General features: G+C 45.3%; 4 protein-coding genes across 4 annotated transcripts; 2 read left to right on the top strand and 2 right to left on the bottom strand.

The window, feature by feature from the left end:
- Positions 1 to 4,210: 4,210 nt before the first annotated feature.
- Positions 4,211 to 5,962, top strand: H6S33_001087 (uncharacterized protein; the record flags this gene model as incomplete). Its single annotated transcript, XM_044832881.1, has 6 exons — positions 4,211 to 4,312; positions 4,433 to 4,445; positions 4,618 to 4,672; positions 4,747 to 4,939; positions 5,016 to 5,595; positions 5,652 to 5,962. The coding sequence occupies 6 exons, from the start codon at positions 4,211 to 4,213 to the stop codon at positions 5,960 to 5,962; spliced, it is 1,254 nt and encodes a 417-aa protein (XP_044694054.1).
- A 4,281-nt stretch (positions 5,963 to 10,243) lies between these two features.
- H6S33_001086 (uncharacterized protein) lies at positions 10,244 to 12,523 on the bottom strand (the record flags this gene model as incomplete). The annotated part of the gene is made up of 10 exons (XM_044832880.1): positions 10,244 to 10,334; positions 10,392 to 10,515; positions 10,582 to 10,723; positions 10,776 to 10,989; positions 11,043 to 11,152; positions 11,225 to 11,324; positions 11,391 to 11,619; positions 11,685 to 11,799; positions 11,868 to 12,403; positions 12,463 to 12,523. 10 exons carry the CDS (start codon positions 12,521 to 12,523, stop codon positions 10,244 to 10,246), a joined length of 1,722 nt encoding a protein of 573 aa, XP_044694053.1.
- Positions 12,524 to 15,841: 3,318 nt separating this feature from the next.
- On the top strand, positions 15,842 to 16,463 carry H6S33_001085 (uncharacterized protein; the record flags this gene model as incomplete). Its single annotated transcript, XM_044832878.1, has 2 exons — positions 15,842 to 16,339; positions 16,386 to 16,463. The coding sequence occupies 2 exons, from the start codon at positions 15,842 to 15,844 to the stop codon at positions 16,461 to 16,463; spliced, it is 576 nt and encodes a 191-aa protein (XP_044694052.1).
- A 1,303-nt stretch (positions 16,464 to 17,766) lies between these two features.
- On the bottom strand, positions 17,767 to 18,642 carry H6S33_001084 (uncharacterized protein; the record flags this gene model as incomplete). Its single annotated transcript, XM_044832877.1, has 1 exon — positions 17,767 to 18,642. One exon carries the CDS (start codon positions 18,640 to 18,642, stop codon positions 17,767 to 17,769), a length of 876 nt encoding a protein of 291 aa, XP_044694051.1.
- Between the last annotated feature and the right edge of the window lie 4,724 nt (positions 18,643 to 23,366).

The raw sequence follows: 23,366 nt of genomic DNA, 5'->3' as shown, positions 1-23,366 counted from the left end.
CTTCTATCTCACTCTGTTCCTCCTTCCCTATCTCCCGCTGTCCTGCATACCACTCGAGAGATGGCATGTCTGGACTCACTATCTGCGCTCCCCGATTCACTTATTCACTACTTGTGACGGCGGTGTCAGCGGTGGTATGTATTGCATAAGATCTGATCTGGATGTGGTTTACATTTAAATGGCGTTTTTTTCCTCCTCATATTCGTTTCCTATCCATTTATTGTCGTCTCTCTTCCAAGTCTTAAAGTGTAAATTATTGAAAGTTGAACAGAGTGCTGTTCCTGGCTTGGCCTCAAAAATGGATGATAAAAAATAAAGTAAAAAAATTAACTTGATCGACTGATACTAGAGCGGGCGGGAAGACCATGAGCTTCTAGTTGGCCACATATATATATAGGCGGTGAAATATAGTGGTCACATCTGCAACTGGGTCTAAACACCTGTCTCTAACACTGGTGACATATTATTATGGGGTTGCGTGTGTTGTGCGTATTCCCGGACGAGTGTGTGGAGGTTGGATCATGATATGTCACTCGGATATTTCCTGCCAGCTATATATATCCCCGATAACAAAGGGCAAGTTTCGCACAATCTTTTAGTTAGATTCTAATAGCCTACAGCAGAATTAATACATACGCGCGAGGGGCCTTTCAGATGCTATGCGGCCGGCTCTTGCATTCATACACTATCACTCGGCTTGGTCCCGGACTGCATTGTATCCGCCGCTCCGTGGGGTCCACACCACGGTTATCACCAAGCATCGATACTTCCCCTTAGAATACCAACATCGGCAAATCAAATAAACTCTTCCCACATCTGTGGCAGAGGAAGGGTTTGACCCTCGTGCTCTCGAAGAAACGCTTCGCTAACCTTACTTTAGAATCCTCATCCGATATGGTGGGCAGAACCCTTAGGACCGACGCCTTCACTTGGAGCTCGAACTAGGACAGGATTCTAGGTACAAGCAAACCTCAGAAGATGACCACATTCGGCTACTCTATGAGGTTTCCACGATAGGTAACAAGAATGACGGGCAACTTCTGCAGTAATAGACCAAGACGAGCTTGATAGGAAACAGCGGACTGGAGGGCGTGGGGAATTTTACAGGAGTCAGAAGAGCGCTCTAGTATTGTGTAAGAAGCTTGAGAGAGCCCAGAGCCCACCGGATGGTCTATTTTACCATCTTCTTATACCCTCTTATAGATGGTTCGGAAGATAGTAGTTCTGCATGGAGGGGCCATGGGAGCCGCACTTACTGATGCTATTTGGAAGACATCTCTTCGTTCAATTCCATCAAACATGCTCAGCATATGACTTGACAAACTCAATCAAGATCAAAGAACACAATGAAAGCAGAACCATATATATACCCCCATCGCAATCTCTAAAGCAATACAAGCCAAAATACTATCACTACGACTCTCGCCACAGCCATTATCCTCGGTAGATCGGGTGTGTCTCGAATATATCACTCAGGGCCTGTTCGATCAACCATAAATACTAATATGGTAATAGGCCTATATTACCATGGTATTAATAAACACCTCCACACACCTTTATTCCCAACACTTGCATCCCAACTCCTCGCCTGCCCAACCCTAACTACAACCACGAAAGGCTACTCATATAAAATTATTGGCCCGACCGAACACTTCAATACTACGTCAATACTTCGTTTTTCTATGAGATGAAATACCACAAAACCGCTTACACCATAGCATCGAATACCACGCCCGATGGAACAAACACTAAATCACATCCGATTCACAGCTAGGATGGGGAGTTGATAAGGATGCGCGATTCTACTTTATGGGTAAAGCTTGAATTGAGGTAGATAGATCACAACGAAGATCTAGAAGGTGCGGGTAGAACCCTTGCTTAGTCCTATAATCGCTGGAAGGTTAGATCCTCGAATTATTTTCGGGACAACCTTCTGCTAGAGAACATCTCCTCAAGTACTCATAGTTCAACCATCCCAGAGCAGCCCGAGTTGATAATAGGACCAAAGAGGACGACCACTTTTTATGGAAATAATCGCATTATAATAAGCCTCGCCATCGGGTGATATCAGATGAAGACTAGCAGGTAGTTGGGCGCGTTGGAAGAGGCTGTCTCGAACTCGCAAATGACCAGTTCTACTTGTTCCAGGTGTTCTAGCCCCTTCCCCAGTCCCTACTCGCAACAAGAAGTGTGTTGTAGGAGCGGGCCCGTAAATATCCCATGCCAACAAAGTCACTGAATCTGTTTAGGTATTTAGCGGTTGGTAATGTAAGTAGAGGCCTATGTAGAAGGTGCCAATGTAGGTCGACATATACATACACTTACACAGCCGGGCATATTAGTTCCATTGAGGTCTCTTCCATCAGGCCAAGGGCTATCATCCTCCACGCTTAGGAGACGGGAACTATGGACCAACACGGTCAGGCATCACTTCAGAGCCCACCTTCATATCCGCATAAATTGTCCTGCGTTTGTCGATTCGCCGTGCCCCATAGGATATATTTGAGTTCAATGAAAATTGATAAGGACCGAGACACCACAACAGCGTCACAATATTCATATTCCGTAGCGGTATCTCCGCTCAATACTCTAATCGCTTATAAATAGAGATAGAAGCTTCAGCTCTTCATCAACGATCAATCGGAGATATAGCCTAGTCAAGCTATTTCGATACTTAGTGATAGTTTTCGGAGTGTCAGCCTTGGTTGGTTGCCTATCTCAATAGTGCTACCTAGACCTAGAGTACATATCAGTTAGGGCCTTGTTACATGGATCCATGCCTATACCCAAAGGGAAACTGCCAAATCAATATTTGACTAAGCCACGATTCCAAACGACTGCGCAAGTAGGCTGTGGAGCATATTTCTAGGTATTTCCCCATCGCAGCCTTCACAGTAGGAACACCAGGAGATAGTAATTTCCGATCTGATGTATATAAAAGCTTTATAAGCAGTTCAAAACCCATCTCCGTCACTCATTATCACTCGTAGTTGGATACCTGGTCGACACACTAGATCATCGTCCGGCCCAGTGTCTTGCAGATTTTTACCCTGAGTGGGTCGGGCAGACACACCAGCTGGTAAGCGATCCGCAAGGTTTTCAGGGATTGCCAATTGTGGCAAATTCTTGACACCACTCCCGTGATACCCACATCTGCAGGGTCCAGAATCCAGATCCCTTTGCGTTTGCCGGTGGATTTATGAGAATGAGGGAGTGAATGAAAAAAGGGGAGGAACATGAAGGTTAGATTAGGTATTTCATTGGAGCATGGGAGGTTTGTGCTTTGTTGAAGATTGTCGTTGTCAGCGTCGGTTAAAGAGTTCCGTTATCAGTGCCGATATAGTTGTCTCAGATCTTGATTATGTGGCTTATCAGATGTGCCCAGGGCGAGAGACATAGATGTGAATCATGCAAAGGAGCTACATACGATACTAGGAATTGGGAGCGCGGAGCAGATGAACAAACAACCTAGAAAATTCTTTCACATCAAACCTGAAGTGCGGGGAGGAGGGTTGGGATGACACATGTAAAAAATATATATGTATGTACACGTAAAATATAGAAAGTTACTGTAGTTATAGGTAGACTATGTGATCTAACATAGAATAATGTCACATATAACGCATTTTGGAGCTATTCGGAGCTGCTTATTATCAAAAGGCCAAAAGATGACAGAGAAAACAATCGACAGAATGATTGTTGATGAGGCTGATGGAACAGCAAAGAACGACTGGAGGTCTTTGGAAAGCGATGGAAAGTCTTGGATAGTACACTAACCTCTTTTGGCACTCTGCCGGCTGCACTTCTTCCACCCGCCCCAAAGCCTCAAGTCGAGAGAGGAAGAGAGAGTCAAGGGCCCACTTCTTTTTTCTTTCACTTCTCTGCATACATAGGAAGGACACCTCTCCCCTCTCTCTTCTCTGCTTCTCTCAACGCCCCATTTGTCTTCTCAAGCTTCGTTTCAGCACCCCTCACCTCTATCTGCTTCTCCGCGACAACAACAACGTACATCTGAGCCAACCTCCCCACCATTCATTCAATTCACCCCTCCCCCGCGCTACTCCTCCTATCGATAGAACCTTCTATCCCCAACAAAAAGACATTATCATATACTTGACGCACGTCGGAATCGAGAGATAGTTCTCAACCGAGCGACTTCAATACCATACATACTTTTCTTTTTATCTTAATCTCGTAACAACCACACACCATGTCGCAAAAGGCAGAGAAGAACCGACTCTACAAGGTCCTCGAGATCGAGGCCTCTGCAACAGAAACTGAAATCAAGAAGGCTTACCGAAAACTTGCTATGGTAAGTTTTTTTTCTTTTTTTTTTCTTCCTATATTCCAGAGGCTCAGGCCTCTCGTTTCATGTGACCCCGAAACCTCTCGAGGCTTGTTTACCCGGATACTAATGTGGTACATGTTTTAGAAATATCATCCTGGTACGCGATAACACATCTTCCACCCCCCCCCCCCCCCCTCACCGTAGCACGACTACAGAGAAGAGAAGAAGAGAGGAGAAAAGGAAAAAAAGAGTTCTTTTCTCCCTCTTGCTTCCTTTTCTTTCTTTCCTTCTTTACGAAGCACGGAGAACTAACTGTTGCAACGTTGTAGATAAAAACGCGCACAATCCTGAGGCAGCTGAAAAATTCAAAGAAATTGGTCATGCGTAAGCTAGCCCTTTTATTATCTTCTAATTTTTTTTCTGGGTGAATATTTTGGGTTGACAACAAACTATAATAGTTACGAAATTTTGTCCGACCCCCAGAAGCGAAGTGTCTACGACCAATATGGCGAGGAGGGCTTGTCTGGTGATGGCGGTATGGGAGGTGGAATGTCTGCTGAGGATTTGTTCTCTCAGTTCTTCGGTGGTATGGGTGGTGGTATGGGCGGTATGTTCGGCGGCGGCGGAATGCAGCAGCAGGGTCCTAAGAGGGTGAGTGCCTTTCCCTATTTCCCCATTGATTTCGGAATCTATATATCGCGAAATAGGCAAGACTAATGTCGAACAGAGCCGGGATATCGTCCATGTTCACAAGGTATCTCTTGAAGATCTTTACAAGGGTAAGGTTTCAAAGCTCGCACTGCAAAAGAGCGTCTTGTGCTCCAAGTGCGAAGGTCGCGGCGGAAAGGAAGGCGCAGTCAAGAAGTGTACCGGTTGTAATGGTCAGGGTATGAAGACCATGATGCGCCAGATGGGACCAATGATCCAGAGGTTCCAGACTGTTTGCCCGGACTGTAACGGTGACGGAGAGATCATCAAGGAGAAGGATAAGTGCAAGGGCTGCCACGGAAAGAAGACTATCACCGAGCGCAAGGTTCTCCACGTACACGTTGATAAGGGTATGCAAGATGGGCAAAAGATCACCTTCAACGGGGAAGGAGATCAAGGCCCAGATATCATTCCCGGAGATGTCATCTTTGTCATCGAGCAAAAGCCTCACCCAAGATTCCAAAGAAAAGGAGATGACCTCTATTATCATGCCGAAATCGACCTACTCACAGCCTTGGCCGGTGGCTCTATCGCCGTTGAACATCTTGACGACCGTTGGTTGACAGTATCCATCACTCCTGGTGAAGTTATTAGTCCAGGTAAGCCCAACATTCCCTTAAATACCAGTCTTTCAGATAGCTAATTCACCCACCAGGTTCCGTCAAAGTAGTACGCGGCCAAGGTATGCCATCATACCGTCATCACGATCATGGTAATCTTTACATTCAATTCGATGTGAAATTCCCTCCGGACCACTTCAACACCCCAGAGCAAATTGCTCTTCTCGAAACTATCTTGCCACCAAGGAATATGCCTGAAATCCCACCGGATGCAATGGTAGACGATGTTGCCTTGGAGGAGGTTGATCAAAGCCAGCAAGCACGTGTGCAGGCTTCTGCGCAAGGTATGGACGAAGAGGACGATGGTCACCCGGGTGGTGAGAGAGTCCAGTGTGCGTCGCAGTAAATTGAAATGTACAATGAAATCTTTCTTTTTCTATTTTCCTTTTTCTATTCTTTTCTTTTTGTTAGAGAAAATGGGGAATTATGATGCAACGGTTCTGGTCTATCTTGTCTATCTTGTATTTCGTGCTGGGTTTCATGGTGGCGTAGCTTGTCGTTGCAATATTATTCCGGGGTGGGACGTTAAGAAGGGGTATCACAACAGCCTGGGGTCGGTTTACACTAAAAGCCAACTATGTTAGTCCATGGGCCTCCTCCTTCTCCGTTTATCATTTCATTTTCTGTAGGTTTTATTGTTTGGAATTGCTTTGGTCTTGATACAGGTTTGGCCTGGTACTGGGTGGGGCAGGGGTCTTTATCTCTTTTTTTTTCTTTTCGGGTTCTATTTTATCTTTTATTTTTACTTTAACTAGGTTCTTGCTTCTCCTTTACCTTTCACCTCTTCTTCTGTTTAAAGGAACGGATCACAATAAACGGTTGCAGTCTTTTTTCTTTCTTTTTTTCTTATCGATAAACAGAGCAGGGAGAGACGAGTTCGGATTTAACTATTATGAGATATTATGTACTTAGTTGATTGTTAACATTGCGACGGTGTAAGTCATACGTCATGTTTTAACTAGTTATAATTCTGGTTCACAGTATGTCACTCGCACCCGCACTGTGAGCTTGAGAGAAATATGAACTGCTTAGTTGACATCTTAGATCCGTCGAGAGGTATACAGGACTAGAGTACAAATCAGTGTAGATCTCCTTATACCCATATAGCTCTTGATATACTGGACTATCCAGCTGTTGACATCATCTACTCTTGACACCATAGTGACATATGGGGTTGTCATTTATTGTATGCAACACAGTGACATATTATGGTGATTCATAGTGACAACCACATATTTAAGCCTAGGCTCGGAAGCCATATTTCAACAGCTTGGCATAGGTATTCAATAGACACTTCGGCTCCTCATTAAACATCTCCCACTCTGATCAGGTGGATGATAATTGGTGAAGGGTTCCAGTTTAAGGGAATGGTTTTATAACAATTCTCTGCGTTTCCACATTATATATATGTCCGAACGAAGGGGACTCAAACGTTTTCAGGGACTCGATGGGAACATATGCAATCTGCCAAAACAAATCATATCCGGCCTAGGCAGGCCTAGGCAGGAGCTTGTGTCAATTCCAGTATCGAGCAATCAGAGAAAACGGCCCGCAACACATAGCTATGGTGGGTGAGTATGTCTTCTTTATTTGAAATAAGTAGTTAAGGAAGAGCCTCAGGTAAAGACCTTAAATCACCGCTTCCTTCGAGCTAGAAGTCGATTTCTGCCAATGAGAATTCAAATTGATACACCTACCCGTCAAAGTGGGTTGAGCCGTACTCTTAAAAATAACTAAAAAATGCTTCTAGCCAAGCCCAATTGTACCAGTCATATCAAAGTCGTATGGCATAGCTAGAGGTCTCTAGGGGGAGTGGAAATGTGTACCTCGAATATTAAGCAAAGTCGTCGGGAAAATCGTTTCTGGGGTCCCAATTCTCGCTGGGAAATGTCAATATTTTGGTGGAGGGAAAGTCGTTTTAAGGGAAATCGGACGACTTTACTGACGATAAAATAAATATTAAAAATGACTTTACCAACGACTTTACTGATGCAATTACCGGTCACGCTTCTGTCACACATTTTAAGCGTATACACAGTGGGGGATACGTTTTGGCCACCGGTGATGCTTCACATGATTGCCTGAAGCCACCGCCAATGGAAAGAATCATCAAAGGGCATCCTAGTACCATTATATATACTTGTAGCATCAAGCCAGAATAGCCTGCATGTATATGCCAAACAATGGATCCACCAAAATGAAATTGCATTCCCCAACTGTTACAAGCCCACTGATGCCAGATACCATTTGATGACCCCACCGAGATATTTTGTTTGAGCACTCCACTATCTCGAGATCCAAACAAAAGGCTTCATCGGAAACATTAATTTTCCGGCGGAACAACGGGACACACCGGAAACCATCAGTTTTACAGGTAAATGCATCAATAAAGTCGTATTTTATTGCATTTAACAGGTAAATGTATCAGTAAAGTCGTATTTTTGCATTTAACATGCCTTTAACAGGTAAATACATCAATAAATGCATTTGTAAACTCGTCGGTAATGGGACGGGAATGCCTTTAACACACAGTCGGTCGATTATTGCATCAAATATGTATCTCGCAACTTTTTGTATGGGAAACGTCAAAATTGATGCATTTCCACTCCTACTAGAGGGTTTTAAATTCCGTGACTATATATACTGCATGTGCTCAAATTCCATCTTAGAACTCCCCATTCATCTGTACATATAATATAAAGAAGATAAATTTGTGGTCTCGAAATACCAGGCCTATAGGCCTAGGTAGTTGAATATAGGTCGCGAAATTTTCTGTGAGGCTCAGGGGATTAATTTTGCTGCGCTGTTGGATTAATTTTGTTTATACCATGGAGACCTAATATACTTAGCCCCAACGGTATTAAGCCACCCACACTTGTACGAGACCTGTGTTGTCTTTCTACATGTATTTAATGTTGTCTTGTCATACATATGTTGCGGGTGGCAGCACACCTTCTTCGACCGGATTGATTATATCAATCCTGTACCATGGGCCATCTTCTTGAATTTTTGCATTGAATTTTATATTATATACATCATGTACCACTCACAAAGAACATTTGTCTCATTATTAGATGAAAGCCAGCAGAAGTTTCTCGCTCAGACGCTCGAAGAAAGGGTTACTTAGCTAGCCAACGCATCAACTCGACACTTGCAATTGTGGGACCGAGCTTCCGTCAATTTATACAGGAACACAAACTTTAAACGAATGCCCATATAAATGGGAAGATGTACTACATTAGCTACATGTATGCCGGAGGATACATGTGAACGTTTGCTGTCTTACCTATGTAGCTGACCTGGCTGGTGAAAATCTCTTGCTTGACACTGCCTTGAGTAATATTCCAAACTTCATTTTGTCCACACAAAATATATAAACAAGGCTGGATAAAAGCCTGTATCCTCTATTATTGTTTGAGATCGAGCTAAATAATACCCACTAATAGCGTTAGTTATCATTTCCAACATGTTTCAATTCTAGGACCACTTATATAAGACCGGTACATGGGCTAGGTCTAGAATAGGATTGGTAGATCATTCACCATCGAAAAAAATCGATGCTGAAGTCTTTCATCTTCTCAACAGTACTGGATTCTGGAAAGTTCCGCGCATAAGGACTTCCCGATAGAAATAACACCCTGTGAATTCGAACTTACTTGCATGCACACTGAGCATCGCCACATAGGCTAGTCAACCGTACGCGTATAGATTAGGGTGATTGGATTCCCATAGACAGGTGTTTCAGCTGGCGGAGTGTAACGGCGCAGGGCATCAGCCTTAGACAGATTGCAACTAGTACATGCTGTAATCTTAGTTAGTGATTTTACCCGTAGGCATAATATATCACTCGGTTTGATTGATTAAGTGATGGTCGGGATTGAAGGGTTGTTCGAGGATATAATACACGTATCCGCCCGCCACGCTTGTTTGGTGACAACACTGCGGCTTTGCTAAAACGCCTCCCTCAAACTACGTAGCTGCCAGTCACCATGTATCACTGGCATGACACAGAACGATTTGATTCTTGCCAAGGCCAAGAAGCCAACTGGTAAGCGCCACATAACCCTGTCTACTATGCCACACTTTTAAAATGCAGGGTCCCGGACTAACTACATGTATCGATGATGGATTCGAGTCATGTTCATCAAGGACGTATTCTTTATGGCCATGTCCTTAGTCTTCGCAAATCTATTGGAGGGGCTTTTTTTGACCAGGTTGTATACGGTCTGAGTAAGTACGTCCAACGTCGATATGAGGCAAGGTATTGGGGGTATGCAGGAAAATAAAAGCCCACCTGCGTATACTAAGGCACCCCTGAGAACTGATGGCTGTCTTAGTATGCAGGTACACTACTCTACATACCTTACACAGGGTAGACATACCGCAGTTCCCTAGTCATTGCTAAGAATAACCAGAAAAAGGTTCTGCGCTCAGGTAACTTCCCCATCCTTGTTAAGTTAGTGGGCTGAAGCTTCAAAGAAAAATTTGTTGATTTTTAAACAACGGGATCAAGGGAATTCCAAAGTGATTATCATATACTTGAATAAACATATAGTAGAGTGTACCTACAGCAATGAGAATTCGGATGTGGGTATTATGAGTATCAGAAAAAAAGAAAAGAAAGTCTCTAGCTAGTGACTCGAGTACTGTCATCATTCTCCTCCTCCTCATCATCATCAGGCCACAAAACAGTCATCAGGTCAGGCCTCGGCTCGTCTCTATAAAACATTTCTGCCCTTATACCTACACTCCCGATATGTATGTTGATTTTATACCTAGCATGATAATATTTCGCCGATATGAAGGCGAAGGGCCCCCCCTTCTTTTTCTTGTTCTTTTCAAATTCGCGGACTGGGCAGTTGCTGAGGTCAGCGACCAGTGTACAGACTTGGTTGATCCCTGCATGTATTTGAAAAGACGTGTAAGAGTTTTGTAATAATGGTTGATCTTAGAAGGATGACTTACCAGGTTCAACACGGAATGGTGGGTTGTCATGGGAACATTCAACAATGACCTCCTTCCAACGGTAGCCATCCTTTGAGGGAAAAAAGTCCCTCTTAAAAAGCTTCTCAATGCATTTTTCATTTCCCCCACTGAATGAATCATTCTGTGTTTCAGTAAGCTTTTAATGCTCCGTATACCCCTATGGGAATAAATACTTTACGTATGAACCACTCAATTTGGTCCTTTGCAAGAATATTCCCTGTCAACGGATCCACACATTTTTCATACGCAAAATGTTTTCTCTCATTGAAAGGCTTCATCGTGACTAGCCCATAATTCTTCCTGCTAAGCCGCGACTGCACAGGGTCTTCAAGATCCTTAAGCATCTGAATTTGCTTAACAAGAGCTCCACGTACTACCGCTTCTCCTCTGTGCCGCAATCATTAGCACGCTCTATTATTAAGAGGACGTAGGGTACATACGCATCGAGGGGTTGATAAACTCGGATTTGAGGGTTGATTTCCATGGCGTATTGTTCAACCGTTTGTTTAGTATAGGGCGAAGATCCGAGCCCGCCTACCAGGAAAATAGCCTTTAAATATAACATCATATTAGCATCATATTGAACCAATTTATACAAAAGAAAACATTATTCTAAACATACGTCCACCCGGTAACCGCTGGCCTCGCATCCCTTAATGTGTTTAACTAGCAGATCTTTGACTTCATCCAAGGATATCGCAAAAAGTTCTTGCATTTGTTTTCTGTAACGCCTTCATCAGTGTATAGTCTTCTCCCCCCCTCTATACAAAAAAAAAAAAAATTCCTACCGAGAAATAGGAAGATGTTGGCCTTTCTTTCCTGGACATGGAATATCTCCGAGGAAAACGTTGAAATATTCCTCATTAGGATTATTTTCGAAACGCACCTTTTCCGCGATAAACCTCTTGTTGATAACCTCTGATTCGTTCCTTAGAGCGCTCCAGGCCTTATCACCTATTAACTGCTTTACAAAGTCACAGAATCCTTTATCAATCATTGTAGATCCGCAGTATTTTCCTGTATAAATTTCGTTCAGACTTAGTTAGGTTTCTATTGGAGCTGAGTTCATGGAGAGATCAAACCTGATATTATGCCGGTGTGTGAAACCTGGATCCTTGGGTCTAATTTTAGGACACTATACGATGCGACGTCGACGGTTCCTCCACCAGAATCGCAAACAACAAAGCAGTCATTTTTCTATATAATTTTGTCAGCCCCAAACGGCTATATTATATATTTCTGTGGGGTAAAAACATGTATCCTACCTTCCAACTAGGAATACCATCGGGCCGTTTCAAACCCAATGTATCTATAGTGTAAAGAGCTGCCGCCTCCGGCTCCGTCAAATTGAGCTCAAAAGTATGATTTCCAATTCCCGTAGTCTCCACGATCCTTCGAAAGTTCTCCACGGTATGATCCGAATATGCCGCCGGAACCGTCAATAGGATATTCAACTTTGTCTTATTTTTCGAATAGATGCCCTTCTTTGTGATGTGCCTTATTAAGTGGTCATACAAGCCTTGAATATAATCATGTACAACATCTTTCAGTGTGACATTTCGCGGCGTTCGATACCGGCTCATAGAACTCGGCTCTATGAAGGGCTTGAAAATCCGAAACTTAGGGTACAATTTATCTGTAGAGTTCTCGGCTTCAAACCCCCAAAGTGAGGGGCCGCCGTTGTCGGGGTAGACCACCACAGTGGGGACTTCGTAGCAGGTGGTTCCAGGATCCTGGCCTGGCCAGTCGCCAATTTGGACTGGTGTAAGATTGTCCACATTGAGTTGTGCAAAGGCGACAGCTTGTTAGACCCCGTTAGCCTTTAAATGGAGGTATTGGGTCGGGAACGTTGGTACAGACCAGAGTATGTGGTGCCGAAGTCGATGGCTACAGCGATGACTTCGTTGGTCCGAGTGCCCATTTGGAGCTCGAGGTAGCGGGGGGTTCTGGAAAACTCAAACCTAATCTGGCCGTTAATGATACCGCCGCTTGATGGCACCGACGTGACGACGTCAAGCTTAACGGTCTTGTCAGCTCAAGGGGATTCGACTACCCGCAGTTACTAGGCGAAACTATACAAATAAATACATAATTTGTTGGGGTTAAATGCGCATAATAGTGCGCATGGAGTTAGATTGCAGCTTGCTGATATAAATCCTTACCCAGCATACATATAAAAGAAAAATGATATGCATACATGTATGCACATGATGAGTGAAACCTCTTCAGATCGAAAATTGTGTCACGCCAATTGGCTACTCTACATATGCGCAGATTCATGACCTATACCTATTTCCTGTCTTTGCAGCTGCATACTGCCGCTGGGCTACGGAAAATCCCACCATGAGAATCGATTATCGACACATATCGGCAAATTCCAAAATACCATCCTTAGATTAGCCACAGTAAGTACTACATATAATAATATCTGTGGCTAGAGCATAAAATACATACATGTAGGTATATGTGCTTAGGTCAGCGATGTACATTACATGTATATATATTCCGAGCTGCGGGACCTAACCCTACTCTAAACACATCTTGATTTATGGTATCTGTCGCGCGCTTAACGTGACATGCTCCAAACGCTTGAAACCAAAAGATCATACTTATTTCTAGGTAAAACAAAAAGAGAGGTTTCACAAAGGAATTTGTTGACCATGCATAGCGGCACTAAGCGGACGCCTAACGTCAGTTGGTACCAATTCATTGGTCAGGCACTCCACTCCCGATACTCCCGGCGCATATCTGAACGCAACAGATCAAAATAGGTATTTTTACTTTCTCGCACTAAAGTAGAGTCTCGAAAGTAGGAACGTCACCTGGTGGATACCGAGCTCCAGCTTACCAATATGTTTCTACCCCTACTCTACATCCCAATCAATCATGTAGGATAAGCAGAATTTAGCGGACGAATTGTTCAACATGGCGTTACGAAAACTGCGTCGCAATGTCTCGACTTTTGGATAGAGTATCCGCAGTACACAACCTAGAGTAGGTAGAGTACATATGTCGCGAGAAGCCATAGGGTGGGGTTTTCACCTGCTTGGGCAATGGATCTTCCCGTTTCTATGAGTGATTGGTTGAGTTTTTAAAAAGGCCGATCGCGAAGTTGAGAGTGTACCATATGGTACCTACATGGAGTACATATCTACAATCCGAACGTCCGAGTGGACTTCTTGAGTTCACAGCCTGTCTCATTGAGCCAATGTAGTTTTTCGTTGGCTCTCACACAACATTGTCAACTGTGTGCACAGTCCAGGCTGAGAGTTTCATGTGTCCAAGGGCTATCATTGAGTCCGGTCAATGCAATGCATGCAGTTTACATCATGTATGGCTACCTACATGGGTAGGGTATGTATACTTACCATTGGCTTTCCGCGGTGGCTTGGCAATAATCTATTGGATTACACCGAATGCACGCCCGTTCTTTTGTAGCTACTCTACTTTACTTAATGGTTCATGCGTAACGTTTTTGGAAGGAGGATTGGTTAACTATCCGACGTGCTTGGATATAGGCAGAAAATAAAACGAATAAAACGAATCTGAATGCAGAAGATGCCACACTCGGTAAAGCTAACGCAGAAGCAGTATGATATAATGTGATTGCTCTTGAGCTCGGAGAAACAAATAATAATGGTACGTACCTACCATGGGGGGCGGGGGCGAGAAGAAGATTGTATCTGGCATCTGGGCTTAGTCTATCGCAAGCTCTTTTTCGCAAGCTTTTAACTGAGTTCTGAATCTTAGATCCACACGGGCTTCTTTCCCTCGAGCTCGGCCACAGTCGTTATGAGTCTTCTACACGCCAAAGTACCTAGACATTCTTCCCATAGGGTATGCTCAGGCAACATGAAATCGATATAAGCCCACCTGTGCACCCCTACACACCAGACTCGTAGCGAGTTGAATACCATGTATATCACGCCAACCACATACCACCCCATCATACCCGTGGCACCTTCTAGATGGCTGAGAGAACCCGGGCTCTAGCTGTTGCCAGTAGGCTTGTTCCTGAGTTTCAATCACTGGCTCTCTTTCCCCGTGACGAGCGCCAACATGCAGGACTGGAGCGGCGAAAATCAGAAAGTGGAAAAAGTAAGGAACCATCAATCCCCCACTCGAAGTCCAGGAATGTGGTCGAGTGACATGTGCTTGCGATCGGTTCCGCCACGGTGATTAAAAAGACTGCGGTGCACACGGTGGGGTGACAAAAAGGCATGTTGTGAGGTGTAATTTGATAATAAAGCTTAAAGGAAAAGCCTTGGGTAGTGGCAGGCCCTTTATCCAAAATTCTGCGAGGAAGGATTTGATCTCGATACATGATGTATGTGGTGCGTTGCACGTTGGTTGAAAGCATCATCTATTGCCTTCCCGTAACTCGGGACATGTATGTACGTATTCTTTGTGGACAGAGTATATGTATGCACCATCAGCATTCGCCTCTCTCGCTACTGAATCGATTGATCAAGCTGTAAGATGAAAGTGCTGTATACTTGCCACCTTACTATCAATGTTCGCGCTTTGCGCCTGGGAGCGGAGAGGGCATCTCAATAATCAACGGCCGCGCAAGTACTCCATCCACAGAAACAATCGTCCATGATCAGCGGGTATCGAAACGTTAGCAAAGAGGTTCTGTTCTGTTTTTATCGTTGTCCGGCGGCCCCCAGGTCTCAGATGGTATCCTGGCGCGAAGAAAGCGACAACAAACGTTCAATTTTTTTTGTTTCGTGTTAATTAGTCCAAAGGGCAGGGGAAAGGACTGCCACTGAGTAGTACTAGCGTGTATGGTTGTAAAGATGCTGGTGACCACCTGTGGACCGTAGGTGCTCTACTGGCTCTGAATTAGAAGCCGATGCAACACTCAACTAGGATACATGCATGAATGGGGGTTAACATAAAGCTCATCACACCCACCGGCCTCATCTATCACAGGCACTGTACGGGTGGTACTTCGAAAATATTTTCTCGGGCAACGTTACGACTTCACGAAATTCATGAAAACCTCTATTACTGCGCTCAGCATTATCATATCGCATATATACGAATCCGATATATAAGAATCTTTCAACATCACTACATAGCTATCGTCAGCATCGCTATCATCGCTATCCCTACCGGTTATATCAGTACACGGCTGATTCCGAGGACTATAAAGCACGTTCCCGACAACACGCACGTAAGAAAAGTTGGACAAGGGACTGTGTGAATCTTCAGCTGTTCTTGCCTCAAGGAAACTATGGAAACCGCGAAGCCGAAACTGAGTATACTTCGGCGTGTGCTTTACGGAATTTGCGGCATCTGCGGCCCTAAAGTCGAAGTCTCGGCTGTTGACAACTATTACCAACCCGCGAGCCGACCTAGTACCTCCCAAAGTGGCAAAAAGAGAAGGAAACGTCCTGCAAACGTCTCAGTTCAGGGGCAAGGCGTGAGCCCGAGTCTCCAGAGTCCCAGGAGTGCGGACACTCAGTCACCGCCTATGGGGCAATACTACCAGAACATTCCTCCCGTCATGTTAGCCCCAGACAGTGGGTGGTCGGGGTCGGACCATCATGCTGGTACCAGTGAAAACGGTCAAAATGGTTTTTCGAGCGCTCCACCCAATGTGAGCGGTGGTTATGAAATCCAAAATCCAGCGTATTATAACATTCCCGTAGATAATCATTTCGGGGAGATCGAGAATCCCCCATATGAGATCATCGACCATTTGTGGAATAATCACACTCCTGCAAATAATGTTGGCTGTATTTGGTCGCACCCCCACCATGCCACTGAAGTGTTAGGTCAAATACCTTGGCAATCGCAGCCTAAAGACGACGGATCAATACTTCGCCTTTTTAAGGCCGTGGATGGCCGTCTAATGGATCACATTTTGAATTTCTACATCGCCGTGGACGGCGTGCCATATCAGGGCGGTTCTGATAACACTCTCTCACCTGAAAACCGCAAATTTTTAGACGGCTATGTACCGGGTTGGCCACATTTATTGTCGAAACAGGAATCTAGGATTTCTATTTTGCGAGCAATAATTGCCAAGGTAGTGTTAGATGATAAAGGTATGTAGCTTGTCTTCATTCTCAAAAATGTCTGTCCTTAAGCTAATCCTTCTAAAAAAAAACAGCCTTCCAATCCTCTTCTCCGCGTAGTAACTACGACACAGGCAATATGACATCTCGAATTGCTAAGATCACACATGACTTAACACGATCATTTGCTCTAAATGGATCGAGTGATGATGCACGGTTTTGTAGTATGCAAGCCCTGGTTTCGGCTGTAGCAGACTTATATTCCACCATCTCAGCTCAGCCGGTTAGGTTTGAAGTGGCTTGGGGGATACAGAACAATGGATCCGGTGTCGTAATATTCGACGCAACGACGATGGAAGCTGTACCGCACTCTGATCAGACATCAAGAACGGTGCGAGTAACTGTGTTTCCGGGGCTGTTAAAGCAGTACGGTGCAAATAACTTGCCATTAGCCAAAATTCAGGTTTTATTGTAACCTTCCTTCTTTTTTTTCACTTGATTTTCTTTGTATATATTTATCTCTACACCAGGCAGCAACTTGGATAAGGCGCACATGTGTGTTGGAGTTCGACACAAGGCTTAGAGAACTCTACATATCTTATTTGTATATCACGATTCCGTCACTCCACGGACACCGGACGATTTTCTTTTGTATGAAAGGACTGCCTATGACACGAATGAATTGAACGAGAATATGTGCATTCTTTTTCTTTCTTTTTTTTCGCCCTGCCCTATCCCGGCTATCCGTTATTCCCCCCACGCTTTTAATTCAGAATTGCGTGCCACAGCCTGTCTCCTTATGCATTTCAGCTCAAATTTCATTCGAAACCTTCTGTGAAAATATATGTACAAAATTGTGTCCAGCCAAATAAGTAGGAAGAAATAGCCCGCCAATTGCGCTCCATTTAATACCCAACAATTACCCAATTCTCAGGCCCAAAGCGCATTCATTACCCAATTACCAATACCCAGTACCCGATACCAAATCCGACCCAATAACACCAAATATCCAATAAGGAAGGACAGTGAAAAGAAAGAAAAAAATGCACCGCCCCCCCCCGCAAAAAAAAAAGAAGGAACGATACCGATCGAAGGCATATAGAAAGTAATTAAGCTTCATCCAGTATAACAAAAATACTCAAACAGCACTGGCTTGTTGAAGTTCATGCGCCCTCCAATAGTCGTTCTGCGCATCCTCTGCTCCTTGAAGACCACAGGTAACATACCAATCCGAAGTCCGAAACGCTTCATCAAATGAAGGGCCGGGACCTAGCGGCACCCGCGGTGCCGAATCGGGGACAACCCTCGGCGTGCTCGGAGTCGTGTATGGGGTCACTGCCCCCGGTGTATCCTTATCGGTCAAGATAAACATTGGCTGCTTCGACTCATACTTTTCATATTTCGGGAGCGGGATCGAATAGTCGGGCTCCTCCTGCTGTAGCTGGATCACGGCCTGCACGTACTGCAGGTTGAGGTCGATGTCGACCCTGATGCTCTGCAGGTTCTTCTCGGTCTTGAATTCCAGTCTATTCAGCTGAGACTCGATGCTGCCGAGCCTCTCGTCGGCGGATTTTGCGTAGGCGTGGGCGCGGTCGCTGAGCACGCAGTTGTACGTTGTGGCAAGAAAGCTCAGGCTCGAGTTGAAGTCCACGATTAATGATTTGAGCCGGCCGAGCTCTCCATCCATCAGTTCCCGCTTCTGCGAGTAACGCCTGAAGAATTTGCGGCTGCTGAGGTTGCCGCGGATTTGCTTGAGCTGGGTTCCAATGCTTTGGAGGTCTTTAGTGTACCCGGCCAATTTCTTGCTGTACTCGTCCACATCTGCGCGCGAGAGGGTCGAGGTTTTGAAGATCATCTCGAGGCAGTTGAGCCCCACCTCTGTGCGTTTGAACTCGCAGGTGAGGTCTTTGAATTGATCGCCGGCGATCTCGGCCTGGGCAATCATCTCGTGGACCTTACAGACGAGCGCGGCGACAGTGGTGAGGAGACCAACTGAGAGACCGACTGGATCCATTGTTCAGGATGGGCTTAAAGGGTAAATTTAAAAAGCCTGGTCTACAGGGCTGAGAAGGAGGAGAAAAGAAGAGAGTCCTGATCTACAGAGAGGAGGGGAGGGGTAAATTGAGGTTATTGAGAATGGCTCGCGAACATATCCTGTATGACGGTTTCCGTACACTGAATAATGTCAGTACAGACTGGTACTGTACTATTCACTATATTCCAGACACAGATCAGAAAGTGCCCCGAGGTGTGGGTGTTACCCTTTAATATAGGTATTCCCTTTTTTTTCCACCGTTGAATATGTAGGGCATCATACATGTGGTTTCACGGGTCGGGGGCCCGCCTGTTTGCATAATTAGGACTACTATCGCGGTGATAGAGAAAAAAAGTGTCCCCAAATTTTCGACCAATGGATACCGACTCTGTGCAGCAATCGGGGGAGCCAGGGAGGGAGGGGGAGAGTGATGATGATGATGATGGGGAAGCGCCTACCGAATGTACCGAAGTGTTGTCCATGCTTTGCATGCATCTCGTGAGTCGTGCTGCTGCTTAGACAGAGTAGCCAGAGTAGGTGCTCTACATACGGTTTTGGGATATCTGGCGAATCGTGAATAGATCTATGGCGCACTCTGTTATCCATTGGCAGGGATTACCAGATTTCTTGGTACCACCATCATTGGCCACGTTAGCGAAAAAGGCTAAAATGACGTAGAAAGTGAGGCTCAACACAACTTTTGTTACCATATCGAGGCGGACATATGTAATACTCTACGCTAAGCGGGCCTTGGCAAAACCTCAAAGCAGCAACTTGTGATTATTACCCCCTTTGGGATGTTCGTGCCTACGAAAAGTTAGGGTATGTTCAACTCTGAAGCTGAATCGTTGGAAACGGACTGCATGTGCATAGAACTTTTAGGTTTCACTACACAACTCTCGAGATCAATATGCAGATGCAGACATCTGTTGTCAATAACAATAGACGGCAGTAGCCGATTCTAGCTGGCCTATTCTGTGGTGCTACCGTGAAGGGTGGTCGGCACGACGACGACACATGATGAAATATTTTTTTGATAAACGTCTAGAATTATCGATACGAAATGATCTGTTTACCAAGGTAGCCCGGCCATCAATCCCGGGGTTTCATGCAAGACAGAGGAAAAATTCTACACAAGGATACATAAACTAAAGGCCCAGCACGAATCAAACGAGGACAGCAGTAAACGCAAGCGCAGAACGGTATTTCTCATGCTCATATTATGATCATGCGCAGCTGTATCTACTATTTTTCGAAACTCTCGGCAAATAACCTCCTGGACTATTGGAACCCTTCACCAGTACTCTAGCTCAGTAGATAGTAGATTGTTAATATCTTGATCAGTACCGAAACTGGCGATCTGTTTTTGACGTCATTCGAAATAGATATCTGCGAGTCAACTTCGACGTGTACGTGCGTGCTTCGGCTCCTGGCCGGCCTGGAGAAAGAAGGCTACAACAATTGATCAAGGGAAGTGAATACCGTATCACCGGCGGCCCCCCGCCTTCCCCGGAATCTCACACGAGGCTCTAGGAGGTGGAAATCTCTCCTCAAAATAAAGATAGTCAACGATCCGCCCGCCAACTCAAAGGACTCCCTCCCCTCCCCAGCACCCTGACTTTTTTCTAGAGCACTGGGGAGACGAGAAACACAAGCCCCCATTGGGCGCTAACCCGACCTCGCGATGTAGTGTGTAAGCCGACGGCCGTACTCCACTCCAGCACGTATAGTGACGTCTCAATGGGCATTGATCGAGCCAACCCACGTCAGCCAGGAGCAATCTCCAATGATATTCTCCTTAGTCCGATGTTTGAAGGTCTAGGTGCAGGGATGATTGTGTTTCTTTTCTCCCAAGTGCATTAAGCTGATAGATAGTGAGGGGTAGCTAGACGATGGTGGTTGGATTGGACACGAGAGAGGGCGTCCTTCAGTGCTTATCCTCCCAATGGCGCGCCGGGGAGTAACGAACTACTATGTCGGTAGAGCTAGTCTCCCAGCTGGTTGTTATCGAAATTCACGGGGTGTTCAACTGTGCCTTTACGGATATCAATATCAGCCGCGAGGGTTCTTTGTTTTTGCGGGTGGGTTCCGGATGCCGACGCGACTGACCGGGGAGGCAGCTAGAGTAGTTGCCAGATAGATATCTCTCACAAGGCTCTGGTTTTTTTGTAGGTTTCCGGCCCTCTACTTGGTTCTAGGCGGAGGTAACTCGAGTGCAAAACACATGCCTTGATAAAGTAGGTTGGTGGATTTCTCTGGAAAACCGGAGGAGTGCCGGAATGCCGGAGATCATGATCTGACTGTTTCACTGTTGGTATTCTGGAATCACTTATTCACCTTTCCGTGAGGCTAGCTGGTGATACGACTTTGTAACACTACACACTACACGACCTTGAAGGTTTATTTGGGGCTACACGCACTAGATAGATTGACATCCGGGGCTGAGCAGTAGATCAGTCAACTACTCTACAGCAATTTAGGTTGAGTACCTAGGTTACGTAGATAGGCTTTTTGGAAACCTCAGTTTATTTGGAGCCTTGTACCCTACGTAACTCTACATGCTTGCTACTCTACATCGGCCGCGGGGCGGTCTGATACCTAGTCTACTCTATGTCTACATACATGTAGTATGCACTGCGCAGCTTGTAATAGCTGTGATGTGGGTTTGGGCTGCGCAGAGGAGTACGTACTCTATCTGAGGCTCAACTCTGACCAATCGCGAGTGGCCCGAAGGATTGAGATGGTTAAGTCCGCGGGTTTATACGGTAGAGTACTCTAGGCCGTAGGCAGAGTACAGGACAAGGCCTGGGTGATCGAGTGGGGGTTGTATTGAGGAGTGGAATTAGGGCTTGAGAAACGGAATTCAGGGCTTGGGAAATGGAATTCCGAGCTTGAGTTTTTTCACGAAATGCAAAAAATATAGTAGAGGAAGGTATTAATTAAGAGTCTAGTCAGACTCTCCCTTTAGGTCCAAAATAGTGATGGCAACGTATCAATACACTGTAATCCAGCGTTGAATTTTCACATCATGAATCCGTTCCGGGAGGGGACATTCTTTAGCCTCCGATCCCACTGTTATCATCTCAGTAGAGTAGTACCCGGCAGCATCATATTGGCAGTGCTTGTTTCTTAGTAAAGCGTCAGTTCTATTATTATCATTATCATTATTAACTGATTACAGTGCCGTAACTATAATTGTAATATTACTAAAACGTCAGTAAACACATTCAGTATATGTATTATTCCACCCATTACCAACCGCCCTCACAGCCTGTTCGATGCTCTGCATTCAAAATTCGGCCCCCAAAGTCAAGTCACGTCTCTCATGCAATGGTTCCAATCTGGACCCGGTTGCAACTCTCCGCGCATTCAGCTGGATCATCACTTTTCCCTTGCTAAGCAGAATCGAATAGCTTATGTAGGTACGCCGTACAGGCTGCGAGACACTACTCTACTCTACACTAGAGTACTTTAGGTACTCTACTCTAGCTCTACTCATCCATGGGCCGAACCTGCTGCACAAGTACATGTACGGCGGAGTATGTAGTTGGAACGTGACGTGGATGGTTACATAATCGATATCACATACAATCACTCATATTTGCGTCATGATCGATCACTCGATGATTGGTAGCATGGGTGGTGAGATGTCAGAGCCACAATTATAACATAGAGTGACGGAATAAGATGTTCTTTTTATATATAGTCTAATAATACCGTGGGGCTGCTGTGTTCTTCGGCATTGCGAGTTGAATATGCCGTGCGGGATGCGGGATCAGCTTTACCTACGCTTCTGGTACTGTGCATACTACCCCGCTACATACCGAAGCGGGTATCCACGACCAAATTCGCGAACTGCACCGGGAGTGAACACGAAGACGGACATTTCCGTACAAAAGAAAATCCCATGCAGAGCCAAAACGCTATGCCGAACCTCCTCCTTCTCCTCCATAGATCAACCCCTTAAACTGATCTTACCAGCACATCCTTCTGGCCCGCGATGCAAAGTTCAAACTACCTACGTGGAATGCAGGTTCTTTTCTCAACAGCTACCGACTCCACGGCCCTCTCCAACTCCTCCTAGCAAAACTACGAGTATCACCTCTCACCAACACATCTACCCCTTCACCCCAGTTTGATCAACAACGCTGACTTACAATTGCTAGACCGACGAAAGAAAAGAATAATGACATCACGGCGGCACCCCGTGCACTATGTGGCTTTCTCGGTCCGCTCTGGTTTTCCCGCCGGGGAGCGCGCGCCAGATACTAAATTGCATCCCTCGAGTTTGATGAGGCGCTGATGGTATAGTATGCTATGGTCTGGTCTGTGATAGTGTACCGATAGCGAATAGAGGAAGATGAGGAAGGAGAGGAAGGATTGAGCTGATACAAGCCCTAATCCCATATTGGCAAACAACAGCACTGGTAACGGCTCTCGTCACTTCACTCGCTGGTAGCAACACGGACCACATCTGAGATTGAGATGTATCGAGATACAATTCGAGTCTAGCTATTCTTTCCTCAGAGCTCGATCTGGGAATGCTCCCAAGCTGGCTTACTGTGCTAACTGGTGGACATCGCTATTTCTGGCATCAAAATGTCGCCCTGAGAAAGAAATTCACTACATCCGTGCGCCGTAACGCAATGCGCATAGGCGCTCACTCAATTCTCTAGACACGACAAGCTGAGGAGAGTAAGTGC

The sequence above is a fragment of the Morchella sextelata genome (assembly GCF_020137385.1).
Source record: "Morchella sextelata strain SCLS chromosome Unknown scls_10, whole genome shotgun sequence".
Taxonomy (NCBI): Eukaryota; Fungi; Ascomycota; class Pezizomycetes; order Pezizales; family Morchellaceae; genus Morchella; species Morchella sextelata.
The sequence above is the reverse complement of the archived record's forward strand: the minus strand, read 5'-3'. Positions and strand labels throughout refer to the sequence as shown.